Here is a 21,499-nt window from a genome sequence, read left to right as displayed (position 1 = left end):
GCGTAAAGTAGTGAAATTATCTGTCCATGCAGCAAGATAATTTTACTTGGCAATTTATCTTAAAATAAATTATCTCTAGAGTAGAATTAAGCAATCTCAGAACTAGTAAGCAGATAATAAATCTGAAAAGAAGATGAATAACCTGATATAAATTTTAAAATCTTGGCCAGATCAGAGAAATTTGCAGTGAGGTAATTGTAAGATCATACAACCGTGCAATCACACAATAAAAGGACATTACGCACAAGCATAAACATACAGGACAATTTAACAAAGACCATCTTCTGCCCCCAATATAACACTGATCACTGATTTTACCTACAGGATAGACTCATATATGAAGGACTGTTTGAGCCTGGCTGTTAAACCGTGGCACACAGCACCTACGCCTGAATGGCAACAGCACATATCCTGTGTTTAGAACATGGCTGCGGTCAGAGATGATGTTCTTGGCCAGTCACATGGTGTTAATATGAACTGTTAACACCTCAAGTCCGTCCAGAATTTCTCCCACAATCTTTGAACAATCAATCACTAATCAATAATCTAGGAAATGAAATGTGCACTTTGTAACGTTTGGGCTTTTTTGCTTGTCATAATGGAGATGTTGTTGTTTTACCTGGAGCGTTGTACAGTACAATCAGTCTCCGTAGATACAAATACATGATAACACCAAACCAAGTTACGGGTCAGATCTGTGGAGATATGACCCCGCTCATTGGATGCATATTTCTCAAGGTATTTTTGAGCAAATGAAAGCCATGATCATTTAGGCAAGGCAAGTTTATTTGCAGAGCACAAATTGTATTAAATAAAAACTTAATAAAAGTTTTAAAAAATTAGGAGAATAAGAAAGCCACATTAAAATCACAATGAAAACAAACATGCAAATTATAACATAAATAATCATCATAAAACTAATCCAAAGAAAATAGCACAATCCTTTTAGTCATGCACAACTGTTGTTTTGAACTTGGTCTGAGTTTTCATTACTTGCAAATATTATATGATGTATTTACCTCACAGTTATTGCTGTGTATATGCTTATCTGTCTGTATCATAGTTTTAGTCCTATTGCTTGAGCTCTTCTGTGACCCTAATCTTTTGAAAAAGTGTCAATGTCAGAAAATCTGAAAGTGTTTAACTTGGGACTTGTTCTTTCTTTACGAGAACATCTGCAGCAGCTGCCTTATAAATCCCAGTTTTTCGGCAAACAGGACAAAAAGTCCCATTTTTGTATGGCAGCGTAGCATGGCGAGGAGCAGAGAGTCGTGCCTCATCGGGAGCGTTTAGGGAAAGTCAAATCAGGGATGGAGAGTGAGACAGTGTTATCCTCTGTTTACAAGTCTGTTCTGCATAGTAACAGCAGCAATGAAAGTCACATTATTGATTGCCATCAGACCAGGCCAAGACCACAACCGACACCCATGAGCCCTCCGGCAATTAACTTCCAGACCACCAATGTTTTTTTAACGAAGGAACTTGTTACATTTGCATGTGGATGAAAAGGACTCACTGTCAGAAGAGGAAATAAATAATGATCTAATAAGTAAAGGAAATTATCTAGCCATGTTAAACTGTAATAAAATAGCATTTTTGATCACAGACTGTGGTTGTGTTGTAGGGGCAATTAATACAGTTTTCTGTAATATAATGTGCAATAGCATACTTCATATTTACATTTTGCATTTTCATTATTATCTTGCCTGATCATTAGCCTTCTCTACACATGTCTAGGCTCAATATTTCCCCTTTAGTAAAAGAGACTATGGTGGCCCCCATTCTCCAAAAAGAACAGAGACTAAACATTGGCATACTAAATCTCCTTGTATTGTCATTTACATAAAAAGTAACTACACTGTTATGGTATGAAAGAAATTTCTTAATTTAGAAAATATTTCTCCCATCATAGTTTGAATCAAATCTATGTGAAATTCTGCTAGCCTAAAAGAAAAACATTGTAATGCCGTTTTATATTTAGCCTTGCCATGTATTTTGATATAGGTAGGTAAAATAATCTGCTTAATGTAATCCGTTTAAAATTTCAATTTCCATATTTCAATTAACTAACAATTTTAAAAATAAAACTTTTTCATAGAACTTTTAGTAGACATAATTAGCAGCACATTCGACACAATTCCAGATCGACACTTACAAATTCTTGACAAAGCATTACAAATTCTAAAAAGCAATAGAGAAAATATTTCAATATATTTAATTATGTAGCAGTCTGTGTTATTTAATGAGGTTCATGGAGCATTTGTGTGTCTCTAATTCCTTGAATCTGCCGACGCGGTTGTACAGGAACATAAACATTTGGCTGCTGGACGCACAAGAGCTGCCAGAGTCTTTCTGCTGTAAATCTGCTTAGTTTTTCCTTTATTTGTAATTTAAAGGCTTGTTGTATTCCCAAAAGGATGCGGTTTGATTGTATCGTCAGTTTAACTATTATTTGTGAGTGTGGCTCTCTGTTGTGTCTCGTCGCTACGTTTGTAACGCTGTTAAGCTAACGTAGCTACATGCTAATGTCAACAATCTCTACACGAAAGAAGCAGCTGATGCTCACAAGAACTTTTTCATGGCTTCGTCTGCTGCTTCATCTTCTGGTTAGTGCCTCTGATATGTCCTAACTTTAAAGGGCCTATATTGCGTTATTTTCGGGGCTGTTATAATGTTGTTTCCTCTTCAAAAACATACCTGGAGTTGTGTTTGTTTCACTGACACTAACCCTGCATATTTAGGCTGAGTTCTTCTCTCAAACAGAAAACACTCTGTTCCACCTTGTGATGTCAATTGGTAATACAGGACGTGCTGTATGACCTCCATTTCAGCCCTGTAATTGCCCATCTCTACTGAACAAAAGGCAAAGGAGCTGTTAACTTGAAAACTACAGCGTTATGACATCACAAGGTGGAACAGAGCATTTTGAGTTTTGGAGATGTAGACAAACTAATAATAAAGATTATTAGTCAAACATGCGTAAATGAAACAAAACACAACTTCAGGTATGTTTTTGATGAGATAACAGCATTATAGCATGGCTTTAGCTCACAAGAATCCATTTTGTGTAATATATTTTAAACATTTTGAGATTTATTTGCTCTCATAACCAGGGCTGCAAAAATATGTGAATAATTGGGACTTGGGAACTTGACTATAAACAATAATAAAATAAAATAATAAACTATTGTAATCATTATCTGGGGTATACAGACTTTAAAACACATCCCACAAGCTCTTCTTTATAACAAAGAAAACATAATTTAATTAATACCGTTCTAACCAAACAAAGGTAAAATAAATATGGTGGAATAGAGGCTTTTTTTATTATTTATTTTTTGTTTTGACACTTTAAAAATCTCAGTGTTTGTATAGAAACAACTGTTTGACTGGTTGACTATTAAAAACCTAGTGCTAATTCAAATTGAAATATAAAAATTACACATTATATTGTCCTAATTGTAACATATTTTTCACAACAGAATGGCATGAAGGCAACACCTGTCTAGCTCCAGACTCAAAGGATGGCATCCTGCGAGAAGCCACTATTCGTAGACTATCTTCCTCCTCTTCCACTTCGAAACATCCTGATACAGCCTGGTTGATATTTAAGGACCATGGGGCAGATGCAGTGGAGGAGTCCGTGCCTGTGTCCAAACTAAAAAAGACCAACATTACCAGTTTAACCCAGGAGAAACCGTTCTTTTCTGGCACTGTGATCAACTCTAATCTATGTGTGCCTTTAGAGCTATGTTATGAACACAAAGTACCTTACACTATCAATAGGTACTTGCGAGAATACCAGAGAGAAGGAATCAAGTTCATGTACAACAACTACATTCACTCCAGAGGATGTGTCTTGGGCGATGACATGGGTCTAGGCAAAACTGTACAGGTAAGGCTCAGAACAACTCACAGCTTTGCAATAATATGTCTCTATAAAAATGTATTTAATCTTTCTGCAACAGGTTATTGGATTCCTTGCTGCTATATTGCATAAAAAAGGAACATGGGAGGATATTGAGAACAACAGACCGTCTTTTCTGCAGAGCCAGGCCTGTAATAAACAGACTAGTTCAAATAAGGTAAGCGTAAGAATTTTCAAAAAGCTTAAAAATATGCATTGCAATAGAAGTTCATTAAATCTGGATATATTCAGGCAGTATATGAGAGTCCCTAAAATAATATAAATTGCTAACTTGACTATGATAAACCTGAGATGAGTGCAACCAACGTGTAATTATGTATATTACTATATTATTACACTTTATACTACATCCCACCTGTATGCCTGAAGGATTTCACAGACACTTACTTCAGGATTAATGTATTCCGTGATTTACCGTGCCTTAGTAATTCAGAGTGAAAAAATAATAAAGTTGTTTTGTTTGTAGGTCTTCCTTATTGTGGCACCTTTATCAGTGCTGTATAACTGGAAGGATGAACTGGAGACATGGGGTCATTTCCAGTGTGTGGTTGTCCATGGGCTGAAGAAAGAAGAAGAGCTGAACCGTATCAGGAAGGGCCGCATTGAGGTTGCACTCACAACCTATGAGACCCTCCGCCTGTGTCTGGATCTTTTTAATGAGTAGGTTTGTCATAACTCTATCAAATCATCTGTTGTCTGTGTAACTTTTTATAGGTAACTTTCTGCTATTTTGTTATAGCATTGACTGGTCTGCTGTCATAGTGGATGAGGCCCATAAAATAAAGAATCCTAGCTCTCAGATAACACAGGCTATGAAGGAGCTGAACTGTCAGGTAAGTGGCTTGAAATGAATGCAAAAGCCTAATTGTCAATTAGAACAGTCCTTTATTGCAGACAAAAAGGTAAATGATGACCGACAAAAATGTGTTTACAAATAAAGCCAGTCTGTTGCAGTTAATTTTGTATTTTATTAATTCTCTTAGATTCGAATTGGCCTCACTGGAACAATCTTGCAAAATAATCTTGAAGAGCTGTGGTGTGTTATGGATTGGTATGTTCTCCTCTGCAGTGTTCATGTCTTTATTAATTATGTAATTCCAAATTGTATTGACCTTTGATCAAATAAGCACTTGTCCCTCATCTTTTTATGTCTCTTTTATGAAGGGCTGTGCCTAAATGTCTTGGGAGCTTAGGACACTTCAAAACCAAATTTTCTGAACCGATAGAACAAGGACAGAAGCACAATGCTACCAAGCGCGCTCTTGCTGTTGGAAGAAAAAGTGTGCGAGCATTAGTGAAGAAGATTTCTCACTATTTTCTCAGAAGAACGAAGTCCCTCATCAAGGAACAACTGCCTAAGAAGGATGACAGGGTAAGGCACTCAGACTTACCAAATACAATCCACTTTATTTATGCAGAACATTTAATAAGCATGACATGAAGTTCCAAAGTGACACACATAAATTAAGACAATAAAGACAGTAAATAGTAAAATAACAAATAGAAAGTTTTAAGATAATTAAAATATGTAAAGCAAAAAATGGTTAAAACAATAGAATGAATAAAATCTATGAATGAAATACACAAAGGACCACATAACTCACGCTTAAGACAAGACTTAAAACAGTCCACACAGGGATCTATTTGGATGTTAGGGACAGATCTTAGGAAATATGTAATGTAAGAAAATTAATCCTCATCTTAATATGTTAATTGTAGGTGGTGTATTGCTCCTTAACGGACTTCCAACGAACGGTGTATCAGACGGTTCTGGACAGTGAAGATGTGAGGTTACTCCTGAGATCTTCTGAGAAATGTGACTGTGGAAGCAGACATACCAGGAGACGCTGCTGCTACAAAGTCAGTTTGAAGGATAATTATTTAAAAATAGATTATAATTTGCACCTTTTATTTGTTATTTTGAAATGTTTTGAAGTATTTTAGCAAAAATGTAATCATAGTAAATTGATTGAATATTATGGAAATGTGTAATTAATTAGAAGTTTTTGCTTGTATGTCATGTTTATAAATACTTTTTTGACAGGCCAATTCTGAAGGGGTTGAGATGAAAAAACTTTACTTCACATATTTGGCCATACTGAGGAAAATTGCCAGCCATGTTGCTTTGCTCCAGTCCAGCGCAGGGACCAGCAAGAACCAGGTATATTCTCTGTTTAAGTTCTTTTGCTTTTATATCAAATTGATTTTACCTGATTAAATTTGAACTCTCTCTGTTGTACAGAAAAAGTATGTGGGTATCATTTGTGAGAAAGTATTTCAACAATTTCCAGACTTTGTGCAAAGATGTAAACATGAATCATTTGAAGCCTTATCAGACCCAATGTACAGCGGCAAAATGAAGGTACTACTCCTTACTACTACTTCTTGTGTATTATGGTCTGATATTTTATTGTCTCATCATACTACCCTACTTTATTTTTCAGGTTTTACAAAAGCTGTTACATCACTACCGTCAAAGAAAAGATAAAATACTTCTGTTTTCTCTCTCAACCAAGGTAGCGGCATCATTTGTGGGTTTCATAGGAGTTTGATTGTGTCTTTTTTGTGCAAAACATCCTAATTTGAATACATTTAAAATTTAAAAATACCAAAAATAAAGTGAATAAACTTCTATATATTTATGATAATGCAAAAAGTATATAGCTATTTATTTCTCAGCTTGTTTTAATGTAGACTTTGGTGAGGCAACTGTAGTCTGTTATGGAGGGAAAAACTAGTGACCTAATATTTAAGCACCACCAATTGCTACAGTTTTATTTAAAAAAATGTATAAATCAACATTCACCAATGAAACAAGCTTGAAGTTGCTTATGGAAAACTTTTTTTTCAACAATTAACAAAAGTACAAATACTTACAGTACAGTCTTACTCATTGCACAGAGTAATGATTTACATGGAAAACTCATTATAGCGCTATGTCTAATAGTGGGTGTCACTTGAGTCAGTATGATAACATTTCTAGCTGCTATGAAGTCATATTTGCAGATCTTTTTGCTTTTTTAGGCCCAAGGACAAGGTTCTCTGGGAAAAGTCCAATTTAAACACGCTGTATATTTAACCTACAAACAAACCCATCATTTTCTATATTAGTCCTGAAAGTGAATTGTTTGTCTTGTATTAGATGTGTTTGTGCGTCTGTCTACACCCCCCTCGGTTGTATGTACTCAGTGGCATGTGTTTTGGAGCCTCATCGTGTCTTTGTTGTGCTTGGATCCTCACAGTTGTTGGATGTTCTGGAGAGTTACTGCATGGCTGAAGGCTTGGACTACAGCAGATTAGACGGGAACACCAAATCCAAGGAGAGGGTCCAGATCGTCAAAGAGTTCAACAGCTCCTCTCACATTAACATATGCCTCGTTTCTACCATGTTAGTACACAGTATTTACATTGAACACCATAGTAATAGCATAGTAATGGGAGGAAGGAAGAAATACTCTCTTACTTTACTGGTTATGTAGCCACTGTGTAATTCCTCAGTCCAACTATATGGTGGTCCTTCCATATTGAGTATATTGGGGTGTTAGGATTAAAGGGACGATCTGGAATTTTGGACATAGGGCCTCATTTCCTACTTAGCCAGAGTGTTGGAGACGTGTGGAGACACTTTTTTAAATATTTCATCCAGTAATTGTATTTGCAGAGGTCGCTGGTGCTAGGCTAGTGCATGTTAATGGCCATAGTTAGCCTGACACTAAAAACAGTCTTACCCACTCCACAAAACACCCGAAGCAAATCTATTATTACGCCAGAATGTCTCTGTTGATAGAATTATGTTTGAAATAAAACAAACCTTGCATCGCATGAATTGTTGCATGTTCAGGGACTATTTTCTCATATATCAGTCCACTGCTGCCAAGCTTTATATCAGGAAGCACAACTCCCTGCTGCTGCTCAGACATAAATCCTTCGAATGCAAGGTTGGTTTTACATCGAAATTTATTCTATCAGCACAGACATTCACATTGACAGTTTGGCGTTATAATAGATTTGTTTCGGGTGCTTTGTGGAGTGGGTAAGACTGTTTTTAGTGTCAGGATAACTATGGCCATTGACATGCACTAGCCTAGCACCAGCGACCTCTGCAAATACAGGGACTGGATGGAATATTTAAAAAAGTGTCTCCACACGTCTCCAACACTCTGGCTCACTAGGAAATGAGGTTGTATGTCCAAAATTCCAGACTGTCCCTTTAATACTACAGCTGCATTAAGAAATAAAGTAGAATGTAAGCTGTATCCAATATCCATGTGTCAATACAATGTACCGTAATAACTGTAGTTACATTCACACTGGTTTCATCATAGTCTGAGTTTAGTCCTAATTTAGACTTGGTTTGGTCCTGTTCTAGTTCTGGATTTGTTTTGGTGTAATCCAGATTTAGTTCAGCATATAGCATCACTTAATTTCCAATTTGAATACGGTGATTGTACAAGTGTGATTGCACCTTTAGTTACCATGCTGTTACTGTGTTGTAAAGTGCTACCGGCATTTGTTTTACCTAAGTTACAATTTTTAAAACTCACTTGTTTATTCTTTCAGGGCCGGTGGACTGGGTCTAAACTTTGTAGGAGCCAATGTGGTTGTTTTGTTTGACCCCACGTGGAACCCTGCCAATGATCTCCAGGCTATAGACAGGTACAAAATGGCAGTAATATTATGTGCCCTACAAAGCTAAAGTATGTCATAATAATATTTGTATGTGGTTGCAGGGCGTACCGCATTGGCCAGTGTCGGGATGTTACAGTTCTCAGGCTCATCTCCTTGGGCACGGTGGAAGAAGTGATTTACCTAAGACAAGTTTACAAACAGGTACAATCTTTTACATCGGCCAAATCATTATAAATCATGGACTAAATAGATCTGTGTCACATATTTTTTGTTAATTGCTTAAGAGAGCAGTACATGGAAGAATAAAAAAACATTTGGGATTAGATATCTTAAAACTGCAATTGTGCGGATTCCTAATTTTACTAGAAAAAAGGTCATTTACTTTTTAATTCAATTACAAATATATAGTAATAACTGTATTACTATATATCTATATTTTTATTTAGATTTTTTAAACTTTTATTTATTTAATTATGCCATATTTGCCCCTCTTTGTTGTTATAATATTTTGTAATTTGTGAGCTAATGTGTCCAAATTATTTCCCTTGTGGATCAATAAATTTTGTCTAAGTCTATTAAAAGGGCTTCCTATCATGGTTCTTTCTGACTTGTTAAAACTACATATACTTGAGAAGAAGTTAGATTTTAGTGCTTGCTTTAGTTGGATTTGTTATATAATATTTAATAATTTTCTCATATTTTCATCCCAAAATCTTTCAGCAACTGCACTCATCAGTGGTGGCGGTGGAGAGTGCACGGCGGTACTTTGAAGCAGTGCAGGGGGATGATGCACAGAAGGGCGAGTTGTTTGGCATCAAAAACCTCTTCAGACTTCAGACCCAGGGGACATGCCTCACACGTCAGATCCTCGAGGTCAGAGATCCTACACACTGTTTCAAGCATGTTTTTAAAGGCCTTATATTGCACTGTTTTCTATGTTATAATGTTGTTTCTTCACCTGACGTACCCAGTGTTTGTTTCATTCACATGTTTAATACACAAACCTTGCATATTTAAGGTGTGTTCTTCTCTCAAACAGGAAACAGTCTGTGATGTTATGATATAATACGGGATGTGCTCCTCTGTCTTTTTAAACTCCATACTTAAAAAAAAAAATCATTTCAGCCCTGTAATCGCCAATTTCTAAAGGTAAAAGGTAGCTTTTAACTTGAAAACTGCTGTTCATGACATCACAAAGTGGAACAAAGTATTTTGAGCTTTGGAGATTTAGCGAGACTAATAATAAAGGATTACTTAAAAGTGTAAATGTGTGAATGAGGCCAAACACAACTCCAGGTATGTTTCTGAGGAGGTAACAATAATCTAATATGGCTTAAAGCTTATAAGAGTCAATTTTGTGCAATATAGGACGTTTAAAGTTTCCTGAAATCATCACGTTTTGCTTTTCCTTTAGAGAGAAGGGCAAGTGGAGGCTGGGGTAACAACAGCTCGAACCCACATGGGGGAGGAGAAGGAAGAAGAGGCAAAGGCACCAGAGGTGAGTATTTAGGTTACCCTGGGCAATGTCTTTACTAATATATTTATAAAATATATATTGTATTGTGCAAAAGATTTATCCAAAATGCATAGCTATTTGGCAGCAGTAGTAAAATTGAATGAACAATGAGTAGCAAAGGGCCTAACAATACAGTATAATGCAAAAAAAAAAAAAAAAAAAAAAAAAAACTTAATGATATTTCCTGTAGATTTTAAAGGGTATTTGTTGGCTCAGATCCATGAGGAAACTACTGATTGTGATTATCCCAGTTTGTCTTGCTTTAACAGAAGTGATAGAAGGCACACAGTGAGCTAATGTTTATTCTGAAACTTGTTCAGTTTGATCTACTGACCTCCCTCTGGCTGTTATCTGGGATTCCTAGAACTGTAGTTACGTTCGTAATTCACTCATGGTTCAGAATCCCTTTCAGGGTAGATACATGTAGCAGTTGTGATACTGTAGAAGCCACTGTCTGGGTTTTCTTTGTCTTCTTGTATGTCTTCTTCATTCTGACGTGTGTGACCCAGCTGGATATAATTACCTATGTTATAATGGGGCCAGCAGACCACACTGAAGGCTGTGGAGCTATTTATTTACCAAGTGATGGGCTCTTCTCATCTTGTTCCACATTGTCCCTCTCTGCTGCAGCTCCTCCGAGGCCATTCGAATTCCTGCGCAAATAGTGAATACACAGAAGTGCTTTAACACGCACACAAAAGAGGCCCCCGGGCAACACATGCGCACAGAACTGTAACCTTCAGGAAGTGTCATGGCAAATGTCATGAAATCAGGAACACTGTTGGTGGTCCCTGCCATAAAGAAGCATTCACACACCAGTTCAAAATGCACTGGGCGCATTGTTCCGGTAACATTACATCATGACTGAGGGCATATGTCGTATGGGATGTTTCCTTCTTACACAAAGAGGGCTCACATTAACTGGAGTGTTGGCTGACAGGCTGTTGGAGTTTATGGCTATGTAAATATTGCACTACAGTTAAAGGGGACATTGATTGCATTCTTGGGTGATATGGTTCTTTACTGATCCAGTTCATACATTATGTTCGTTCACCTCCAGCCAGAGTTCAATGTTTAAAAGAAATAGAGAGAAAAGTAGGCCAGTCTATAGATTCTTGTCTTGCTAAAGGGGGGAACAATAGGTGAAGCATTACAACTATTTATTGGCCTGAGCCATAACAGAGTAAAAGGCAAGGGCTATTGTCCTTCACCCGTTCTCTATTATTTTATTTTTATCGTGATTTTGAGGACCTAAACTTCAACAAAAAGACCCAAACCAGGTATGGGATTGACCGGTTGGGTGAAAAATTTGATAAGCTCAGACTCAACAGTGCTGCCTAGAAGTGGACCCCTATGGGAGCGGGGACGAGCAAAGTTTGGAACAGTGATAAACAAAATTCAGAACAGTGATAACGAACAATAAGACAAGCCAACAGTTGAATTGGCATGTACGCCTATGATGAACAGAAAGTTGGCCGCATTGGATCAAAAATTTGCCACAATTTGCGTGTGTGCCAGGGCGAGGGTCATCATCGCTGTGGGTGGCTTTAATTAGCAATTTTTGTTTTAAAATTAAGATTCCTCTCTCAGTGACCATTGTAGTATGAACATAGTGGGGCTGGGCGATAAGTCATAGCAGGGACAAACCTGCTCGTCTTTCAAAAAGGAGAAGCTTTGTGTGGTGCTTTGTGTATAATTTTTGATTAAATTATGATGGAGATTACGATGAGTACGATAGAGTAGAGAGTGCTGTTATGTTACCAATAAAACCCTTGAATTATCTTTGTATTTGCCAATAAGCAACAAAGCAGCATTAGAAATATAAAATTCTGCTTAGAGAAATAATTTACATTGTTATATTAATACCTTACCTTTTTTCTTAATATATTTTGCACGAATCCCTTGCATACGCTTTTTAATATTACCATTTTACCACATTTTTCAAGAAAAATTGCTTTTAAAATGTATTCTGAAGGATAAACCTCACATAAACATAGGTACACCTAAAAAATAATAACACTATCGGAAATACCAAATCCAAAACAATCTTGTTATACCATTTCAATTGTTTAGTCTTGCATACACTTTGTTCGTATTACCAATTTTCCTTTTAAAATATAGACCACATATGAATGATAACTGATGTGTCAAATAATTATTAATATGTATATTTTCTGATTTCTTGTTTTCATCAAGGAGCATGTAAAAGATTCTACCATTTCTGCCTCCAAGAACAATACAGCAAAAGTGCAAAACAAAGATACTACCAAGCTGCCCAGAGGGGTACTGGACTTTAGCAGTGGCAGTGACGATGACGAAGGGATTACAAAGAAGTTATCAGACCCTTATACAAATGAAGCCAATACCTCTACTCCAGGAAGAATGACTTTATTACAACATGGGTTTTCAAAACTACTGCAAAGAATTAAAGGAACCCCAGATTCCATAGAAGGGGGTATTTCCAACGTTGACGATAGCAGTTCTGATGACGATAATCAACATTCTTCATCCAATTTGACCAACTTTACAACACTGAAAGACTCTGACAAGTTGAAGAAAGAGGAATTTAAAATATTAAGTGATTCTGAGCCAGATGAAAAGGATGTATCTAAGAAAGAACAGATTTCCAAAACAAAAAAGCGTAAAGCATTTGTGCCTCTTCCAAACATATTTCAAAGTTACTCGGATGAATCTGAAGACTTGGACATAGAGGTGATGACTTCAAATCGAAAGAAAGTCCCTAAAAGAACAGCCACAGTTGGTGAAAAAAGCAAAACAAGACAGAAACTTGGACCAAACAAAGTCAAATTCACAGAAGAGATCGAGGCATTTTCATCATCTGAAGACGAACAGATGAGGAAGAAACCTAGACCTAAAGGGAGTCGTTTCAACTCTCCAGTGAAGGAAAGAGTTACCTCAAATAATCGAGGGTTTGTGACACCAGAAAAACAATCAAGGGTCTCCAAAACCTATTCTCAGTCCCCTCAATCCAAGAACGGAAGCATTGATACTGTGTTAGGTGAGTGAATTGTGACTCCTTTTTTTCTTTGCTTTTTTTTTTACATACTAGTATTTGATTATGTGACTTGTTTCAATATATCATCACTTGGTTTCAATTGATACTTTGCAGTGACATTTGCTGGGGGTGTTCTACATGTATGTGTACGGCGGAATGTTCATCAGTTATCATGGAGACACAATGCACACCTTAGGAAGGAAACCAGCCTGATAAGATTGTCTGTAAACTCAAGAAAAAAATACAAATTGGATTTAAACAGCACATTTTCAAGAGGCTGTGATCAATAGGAGCATTCATGGTCCTGTCTGGGAGTTCTTTTTTAATGAATTACTTTTTAATTAAAGACAACACAATATAACATTTAAGAAAATGCAATAATCAACATAAAAACAAACCCTAAAACATGGAGTAACACCCACAACAAATACAAAATAACAAAACTGCCCCCCCATTTTTAATAAACATTTTTAGTCACTGTAGTTAACTAATATTATTTTCACCATCATCATTTCGTTTCCTCTGTTTAGGAGTTTGATTTTCTATAAAAAGGTGAGAGTAACTAACTTAAAATGGTTGACTAATGCTTGCAAGCTCGTGACTGTAATGTTATTTGACTCGTTTAACAGCACAAATCCACTCACCTGTAACCTCGTCAGTTTTCTGGTTAGATTGTGTTGAAATAAAGCTCAGATTAGAGTCTAACAAAGCCTCAGACAGAGCAGTGCCTACAGTTACCCTCACACCCCCGACGACGTTATCTGCAAAGTATCAATGTCTTTCTTTATCAGAATCAAAATCTTTATTAATGATCACACAAACAATTTGGTGTAATTTTTCTATTGGTAAAACATTGAAAAGGAAGTTTGCGTCAACCGATGATTAAGTTTGAAATGTCTTGAAACCAAATCTGGCTTGTTTATGTAACTGTATTGTGTGTGAGCTGAATGACTGTTGGTTGTCGAGGCTTTTGGCACAGAGTGGCATTTTCTGAAGCTCGAGGTTTGCGTTGGCGTAGCTCACCAACATCAAATTGGGTGGAATTACTGTACTTTCTTTTTTCCTTTCTTACACTGTTATCATTTATGTTGTATTTTGGTAAAGGTGGTGTCCAGGAAGTAGCCTACACCCACTCCAACCAGAGAGTAGTGGGAGGGAGCAGAGCCGAGGAGCTGATCAGCAGAGCGGCGGTTAGAGATGTGTTCGAACGCAAACTGTTCTCTCAAATGCCTGCCAACCATCTCTTAGGCACACAGGAGGTGGGTAAGAGGCAATGGCCAGAAAACATTGGTAATTGCTGCTATATTAGGCTAAGTACTTAATAACACGCTGACTTGGCGTTTCCAGAGCTCGTCGGAGAGCCCCCCAGACAGTCCCCCGATACAAAGCAGAACTACCTCTACAGGCATGAGACCCAGAGTGGAGCATCCTGTTACATTCAGGACCAGGATCACAGAGCAGACACGGCACACCACGTTTATCGTTGGAGAAACGCCACAGACCATTTGCAGGTATTAAAAAAGTTACTTAAAGGTGCACTATTAGGGGTGTAACGATATCCAAGTCTCACGATACAATATTGTCACGGTATGAACCTCACAGTACGATATTTATTGCAATATCATAAGAAAGCTCATGATATGGTGGGAAGGCTCACGATTAGGGATGTAACAATATCCAAATCTCTCTGTACGATATTTTCATGATATACATCTCATGGAACGATATTTATTGTGATTTGTGGAGACTAACAAAACTGTTAATATGCTACTTTTTCTTCTTAAAATGCCTTAACTAGACTTAATCCAAAGAACAAAGACTTTAACGTGCTTAGAACTGTTATTTCTTCATGTAGTCTACACTGAAATGGAGCAAAGCATCATGGTCTATGTAGTTCCCTCTGTCTTTTTTGCTGCACCATAACTCTTAATTTAAGCAAGGAGACTTGTAAATCGATATATTGTGATGGTCCACGATATTATTGTGAGAACTTTGACGATACGATATCACGATACTTTGGTTATTGTTACATCCCTATGCACTATGTCACATTTCTTGTCAGGGTCCACTACCTGCTTGTCCAGAGGAAGATGTTATTGCTTTGCCTGGAATGTTCCATGGTAAAATTAAACAAAATTGTTCTAGCATTTATTAATTACAGATGTTTCTATTGCTCACAAATACACTAATTCCTTATGTGCATAGGGGCAACTCTCCCCAGATCTGACTTGTAATGTAGCAGTTTACAGACCAAAATAAATGCTGTGATAATATTTCTCAAATTTAATAACTATAAGGTGAAGTCTTCTAAAAAGCCTAGTTTAAAAAATCATTATATTTACAATTTCTGCTCATTTTGCAGTGATAGAGCAAAAATTCACTGCTAACAAGTTGCCCTGAAGGCCTCCTCCTCCGCATGCTTAATGATAACAAAAGGGCACTTGTATCTTTGCTTTTATACCGATTTAACTCTTAAAATCGAAACAGACTTGTATTCAAACTTCCACTGACTCCTTCCGATTGCATGTGCCAAACTTTATCATAATTTTCAAGCAACGATGATTGCAAAACATATCTAATGGCTTTGTACGCTCACTGTTCATAAGTAATTTCATAAAGCTGGCAAACCGTTTAGAATGAAGAAAGGGCTCTGTGTATTTGAGGAGATAATTTCCCAGCAGGTTTGAGGCGGAAAGCCAAATCTAACCACAGCGTCTGTAATGAGCGCCCCCACCAGGCCCGCGGGATCAGTGCGTGCGGGGAATGTAAGGACAGACCACCTCAGAGCTGTTGCCTTCTAGCATCATTTCCAGATATGAACTCTTATTGTATCAAACCCTGACAGTGGTGGAGTTCTCTTCTGCTCGACCACAGCTACTAGGAGTGGACCCAAAAATGAACACCGCAGGCTGTCCAAAACCACAGTCCTATGCAGACATCAGCACCTTTTCACACACAGAACACACACCTTAGTCTTACACCGTACTGTTGCACCACCTCTATCAACATACCATGTACTAGGCTGGGCAACAGCTCAGTGGCTTTAGTCTCTGTGCCTGAGAAGAACTTTGTCTACTTTTGCCCTTAGCTACCCCAAAAATATCCTTCACTTAGAGCTCAATTTACCAGATAATTCACCAAACAGATTCCCTTTTATTTTGCAACACACACTACATTAAAGTTCCCATATTCTGCTGTTTTCTAATCTATGTTATAATGTTGTTTCGTCATCAAAAACACACCTGAAGTTTCGTTTTGTTTCATTCACATATGCTTAATACACACACCCTGCATATTTAGATTTAGTAGAATTGTTCTCTCAAACTGAAAATATTCTCTTCCACATTGTGATGTCATGTGGTGATACAGGAAGTGCTCCTCTTTGTTGTTAAACTCCACACACCTTCACCAGAGTCATTCAGATACTTTTAGCCCTGGAAATGCCCATCTCTACTGAGCAAAAGATAAAAGATACTGCCACCTCATGACATCACAAGGTGGAACAAAGCATTTTGAGCTTTGGAGATACAGACAGACTAATAATAGAGGATTACGTGAACAAGTGTGTATGAAACAAAGACGCATGTAAACAGCACAGCAATAATCTTTACGGAATTAATTTTTAAGTACATGGGTGATTCTGCCACAGGCTCTTTCATTATGGTGAAATAAACTAGGCTTATATGTTCCTATAGTTTCAGTTCTTTGAAAATCCCTAACTACATCTAAGCAAAATAAACTGATATGGGAGTTGTAACTTGAAAACTAGAATAGCGATGCTTAATAAAAATCACATAAATGGAACAAATTTAGACATTTCTTGAATAGTTTTTGTGTAATCTGGATCATTGTCAAACTAGTACAAGACCAAACTACTATTATTTTGTAACTCTATATTTCCAAAAGTGTGTGTTTTATTATCATTGTGGTAAATTGGTGGTATTGATCCTTGTTCTTTAGTATCAAATGGAATTTTTTTTTACGCTGTAACCAGAGGTGGGGACTTGCAAGTCGTGACTTGGACTCAATAGTCAGACTTGAGTCACTATTTTTAGGACTTGAGACTTGACTTGATAAAATGGACCAAGACTTGGGAATCAACTTGAACTTGAAGGACAGTGACTTGGGATTTGACTCAGACTTGAGGCCTGTGACTTGAGAAGACTTGAGAAGCACTTTTAATTCTGAATTTGTTCTATTCTGACTGTAATGATTCACTCTAAGATCTTGTCAAGAGATTTTAAAAGGAAAACATTTCTAAAACTCTTATATATGCTATAAATACTCAAATATAAATATACTATGACTTTATAAGTACAATTTATCTTAAAAGTGATATAAATTGCAAGAATCTAAGCTCTATTTGGCACTTTGGTTTAAAGACTTGAAATTACTTGAGGCTCAAAGCAGACGACTTGGACTTGACTTGGATTTATGGGTCAGTGACTTGAGACTCGACTTGGACTTGCCTTTTTTGACTTGAGACTTGACTCAGACTTGAGGTCAAAGACTTGAGACTTACTTGAGACTTGGTCCCACGTCTGGCTAAGGATGGCACTATGGCACGAAGGATGACAGTAGCTCAGTTAGTAGAATGTTTGTCCACCCATCTGAAAGTTGGTGGTTCAAATCCCACTCTTGAGCAGTCAGATCCACTGGCCTGCAGGTTTGTGGTGTGATTCCACTAATGAATGCAGTCATTGTGTCCTTGGGCAAGACACTTAGTCCACCTCACCCTCAGCGTCTGTGTACACCGGTGTATAAATGTGAATGTGTGTGTGAATGGGTGAGTGATTCCTTAATGTAAAGCTGGAAAAGCGCTATATAAAATGTGACCAATTACCATTTACCATTAACATTTATCCAGTCACTTACTGTCCTTACATGTCGTATTCTTTGTCTTGTATCTAGGCAACAATTGGAGGACATGGCAACAAAGCTCCACTTTTCTTCAGTTGAACAATTTGCTAAAGAAGTTCTCAGGAGCGCCTCAAACCAACGTCTGTCCTGGTTACGACGATACTACACTTCACTGGACCACCCTGATTTGGCCAGTACGATCACAAAGCACTTTCCACAATCTGTTTCTGCAAAGCCCTCCTCTTCTGCCTCTTCCAAAGCATCGTCGTGTGCAAAGATTCCTCATAATGAAACTACAAAAACAACTGCAAAAGCTACTTCAAGTCCAAAGAAGGGGAGCAAAAGGTCAAATTGTCAAGAAGCAAAATTGCAAATTCATGAGAAAAAAGAAAAGATGGATCCATTTGAGAATATACCAAGCCCAGAAGCAGATTGGCCCGAGGAGAAAGTTGAGGTTACCACAGAATTCATAAAGAAAAGACAGAGAAAAGATAGTCGTGCTATAAATCTGACCAGTTTTGAAGCAAATTTTTCAAATAATAGGGATTCAAAAGTTAGTCATAAGTCACCTAATACACTTGCCAAGTCTACATTTCAAAAAACAAAAGATGTATTTGAGAATATTCCAAGTCCAGAAGCAGACTGGCCTGAGGAAAAAGTCGAGATTACCAGCGAATTCATAGAAAAAAGAACGAAAAAAGCTAGTGGTGCCCTAAACCCGACCAGTTTTTTGAGTCACAAAGATTCAGAAATGAACCCAAACTTACCTGCTCCACTCGCCAAGCCTACATTCCAAGAAACAACGGATAAACAGAAAATGTCCAAGAATTCCCAAGAACCGAAAACGGATTCTGGTTCTTCAACTAGCGCAAATGACAAGTCTTTTCTTACAGATCTAATAGGAGACACCTCAATACTTGACGATTTGTTCAAACCGAAAAAGAACTCCCCAAAAACTGCTAACTCAACTTCAGTATTGTCTAGCAAACCCTCGTCTTCTAAGGATTCTCCAGTACCAGCTTTGTGTGAGGGTAGTTCTTCCAAAACGATACTGAAAAAAGCTTCCAAGGACTTCTGGGATGTCCTGCAGGAGGGGGACGAGGAGAGTTTGAACAGACTGACGGACCTAGCCGAAGTGCAGAGGGTTTGTGTCAGCACGAACATTGCAGCTAGAAATCACTACAAAGAAGAGGAGAATAAAAGGCTGTGGAAAACCAATGAGAAATTTCTATGGAAAAAATAAGTCATAAGTCAGTTTTAAAGGTTCACCGTGGAACTTTTCTGGTGGAGAGTTGTCGCCTGCTTTTGTCCATGGAGAATTTTTTTATGTGTTGTTCATATGATATTCCACATTATGCTTTTAAAAGTATCTATCTTGGGTGGTTTTAATTCTAAATGATTTTATATTGTGGAACATTTCAGCCAAAGCAATGACACCTCCACGAAAACAAACAGGCCCTGGATCCAGAAAAGTTACAGAGTACACCTTTTAGTTAGGCGTATCTGTTCATTTATTTACCTCATGTTTATAGTCTCTGTTTCTAAGTTTTAAATATGTTTTATTTAACTTGCACAATGTCGAAAACAATGGTGAGGTATTCAAATGGTTTTAGAATAATAAATTAATTTTACAGTTACATGTGATTTAGATTTTTTTGAGGCCTTGTAGCAGATGAGGACTTTATATGTTTTTATTTTTTTTATCTTTTTTATTTTTATGTACAATTGCTGGAAATGGGTTATAGTTGAATGTGCGCCGCTGCATAGGTCACTTTGTTAAATGGCAAATGGGTTCACTATTAAAGCAGACTTATTATGCAGAATTGACATTTTAGAGCTTTTAGTGTTTTCCCCTCACCATTTACACTCTCAAAGTTATATTTGGAGGCATTTGTGCATGTCTGAACAATTTTCACCTCTCTGTACTTACTTCATTCTCTAATTTTATTTTTTTTTAATCTGTGATACGTCTATAATTCACCACACCATTAGTAGTCATTTTGGTACAAATGCTAATGTGATCTATTCATAGGAGGTGCCGACTCGATGTTTTGTTTTGATGATGTTTACGTTGACGTAGCCTTCGATTGTTTCTTTTATGAAGCTGTTTTAGATGAATATTGTGATTTAAAATGTCCAAATGATAACATAATCATCCACGGGTGTTCTAGCTTATAACTATATAGCAGACACAAGCACAATAGGTCTTCTTTAAGTGTTTTTATTTTTATTGTCTTGTCTTAAATCCTGGTTTTGGGTCCAGTATGTTACAAATGACTTAATAGTGCATTCAGGTAATATAAACATACAGAGCTGTCTCTTTGTTTACAAGTGTTGTTATGGGTCTTTTTCTAAAAAAGGTTAGCCTTAAAATCTACAAGAAATGATGTGAATAAAAGAAGCAATAAAATGTGGAATCTTATTCCTAAAGAACTTTGGTGACACTGTGGCTGAAATGGAGTAATTTTTCAAATTCTCCTCTGATACTTCACAAGAAATGTGAGTAAAAAATGGTATGTTCAAGATTAGAGCATTGCACAATTGTGAATGAACATTAAACAAAAAAGTGCAAGTACTATGGTGTTTTTAAATTCTGACTTATTTCATTTAGTTTATTTTCAAATGTTATTATTGATATTGCATGTGTTTCTGGTGCACGTGCATTTTTATTGCATTTATTGCACTAGCCGGCATGTTCCAAATAGCCAAATAAATTAATTTTGGCTCCCACTGACTTACACTGGAATATTGTGGCCCCTCTCTCTGTAATTTTCATATTAACACGCGCTACATCAGGCATGTCCAAACCCTGGGGGCCAAATTTTTCTTGGCCTTCAGGCTTCCAGGTGATTTGGCCCAAATTACCTTGCATCAGTTAAAAAATAATTTTATACTACAAGTTTTTTGCAAATCTACCTTGATAAAGCTAATATTTAATATCTAGTTTGTGGTTTTAAGGATTTTAACATGAATAAAGACTGATGGCTCATTCTAACATTAAACATTAAACATGCACATATTTCAATTATTCACTGTATTGAGTATTCACTGTCTATGGCCCTCAATCGGCTCTTTGCTTCGTCTGTGTTTAGATATGTGGCCCTTGATGAAAAAAGTTTGGACACCCCTGTTCTACATGATCTTTGTGTTTTTTCCGCCATTTTGTCCGTTAAAAAAAGAGCCTGGCTCCAAATTCATTCCTATAACTGCGAGCATCACGAGCTTCATTTGAGTGGAGCTGAACGCAACAAGTGTTGTCATACTTGTTATTCCACTTTTTTATACAGTCTATGGTTCTCATAGACTAAAACAACTTCAGTATGACATTTTGGCAGTTGATATTTTGCAATGACATCATGTTGGGGGTGTTCTGCATGTATGTGTATGGCGGTTACCATGGTGACACAATGCACACATCAGCAAACACAGCCAAAAACTCAAGAAAATATACAAATGGATTTTAAAATACACATTTTCAGGGGAGCCTGAGTTTAATATGGTTTTGTTTAGGTGTTTGATTTTCAACTAAAAAGGTGACTAACTAACTAAC

The 21,499-nt window shown here is 37.0% G+C and overlaps 1 protein-coding gene across 1 annotated transcript; it reads left to right on the top strand.

Moving 5' to 3' along the window:
- Positions 1-2,328: 2,328 nt before the first annotated feature.
- ercc6l2 (excision repair cross-complementation group 6-like 2) lies at positions 2,329-19,586 on the top strand. The gene is made up of 20 exons (XM_055161835.1): positions 2,329-2,606; positions 3,483-3,895; positions 3,969-4,085; positions 4,395-4,588; positions 4,668-4,761; positions 4,912-4,979; positions 5,093-5,300; positions 5,648-5,788; positions 5,973-6,089; positions 6,171-6,290; positions 6,373-6,444; positions 7,171-7,316; positions 8,489-8,584; positions 8,659-8,758; positions 9,278-9,430; positions 9,972-10,055; positions 12,270-13,092; positions 14,194-14,348; positions 14,437-14,600; positions 18,001-19,586. Exons 1-20 carry the CDS (start codon positions 2,579-2,581, stop codon positions 19,190-19,192), a joined length of 4,485 nt encoding a protein of 1,494 aa, XP_055017810.1. The 5' UTR covers positions 2,329-2,578; the 3' UTR covers positions 19,193-19,586.
- Positions 19,587-21,499: the final 1,913 nt, after the last annotated feature.

This window comes from Boleophthalmus pectinirostris, unplaced genomic scaffold, assembly GCF_026225935.1.
Source record: "Boleophthalmus pectinirostris isolate CB_2022bp ecotype Guang Dong unplaced genomic scaffold, ASM2622593v1 HiC_scaffold_4, whole genome shotgun sequence".
Lineage (NCBI taxonomy): Eukaryota > Metazoa > Chordata > Actinopteri > Gobiiformes > Gobiidae > Boleophthalmus > Boleophthalmus pectinirostris.
The sequence above is the reverse complement of the archived record's forward strand: the minus strand, read 5'-3'. Positions and strand labels throughout refer to the sequence as shown.

Excerpts from the sequence above, each read along its gene's own strand:
- ercc6l2 (XM_055161835.1), top strand. The coding sequence starts at position 2,579 with ATGGCTTCGTCTGCTGCTTCATCTTCTG. Across the intron at positions 6,090-6,170 it reads CAGGGACCAGCAAGAACCAG|AAAAAGTATGTGGGTATCAT; the intron begins GTATATTCTCTG and ends TCTGTTGTACAG. Across the intron at positions 8,759-9,277 it reads TAAGACAAGTTTACAAACAG|CAACTGCACTCATCAGTGGT; the intron begins GTACAATCTTTT and ends AAAATCTTTCAG.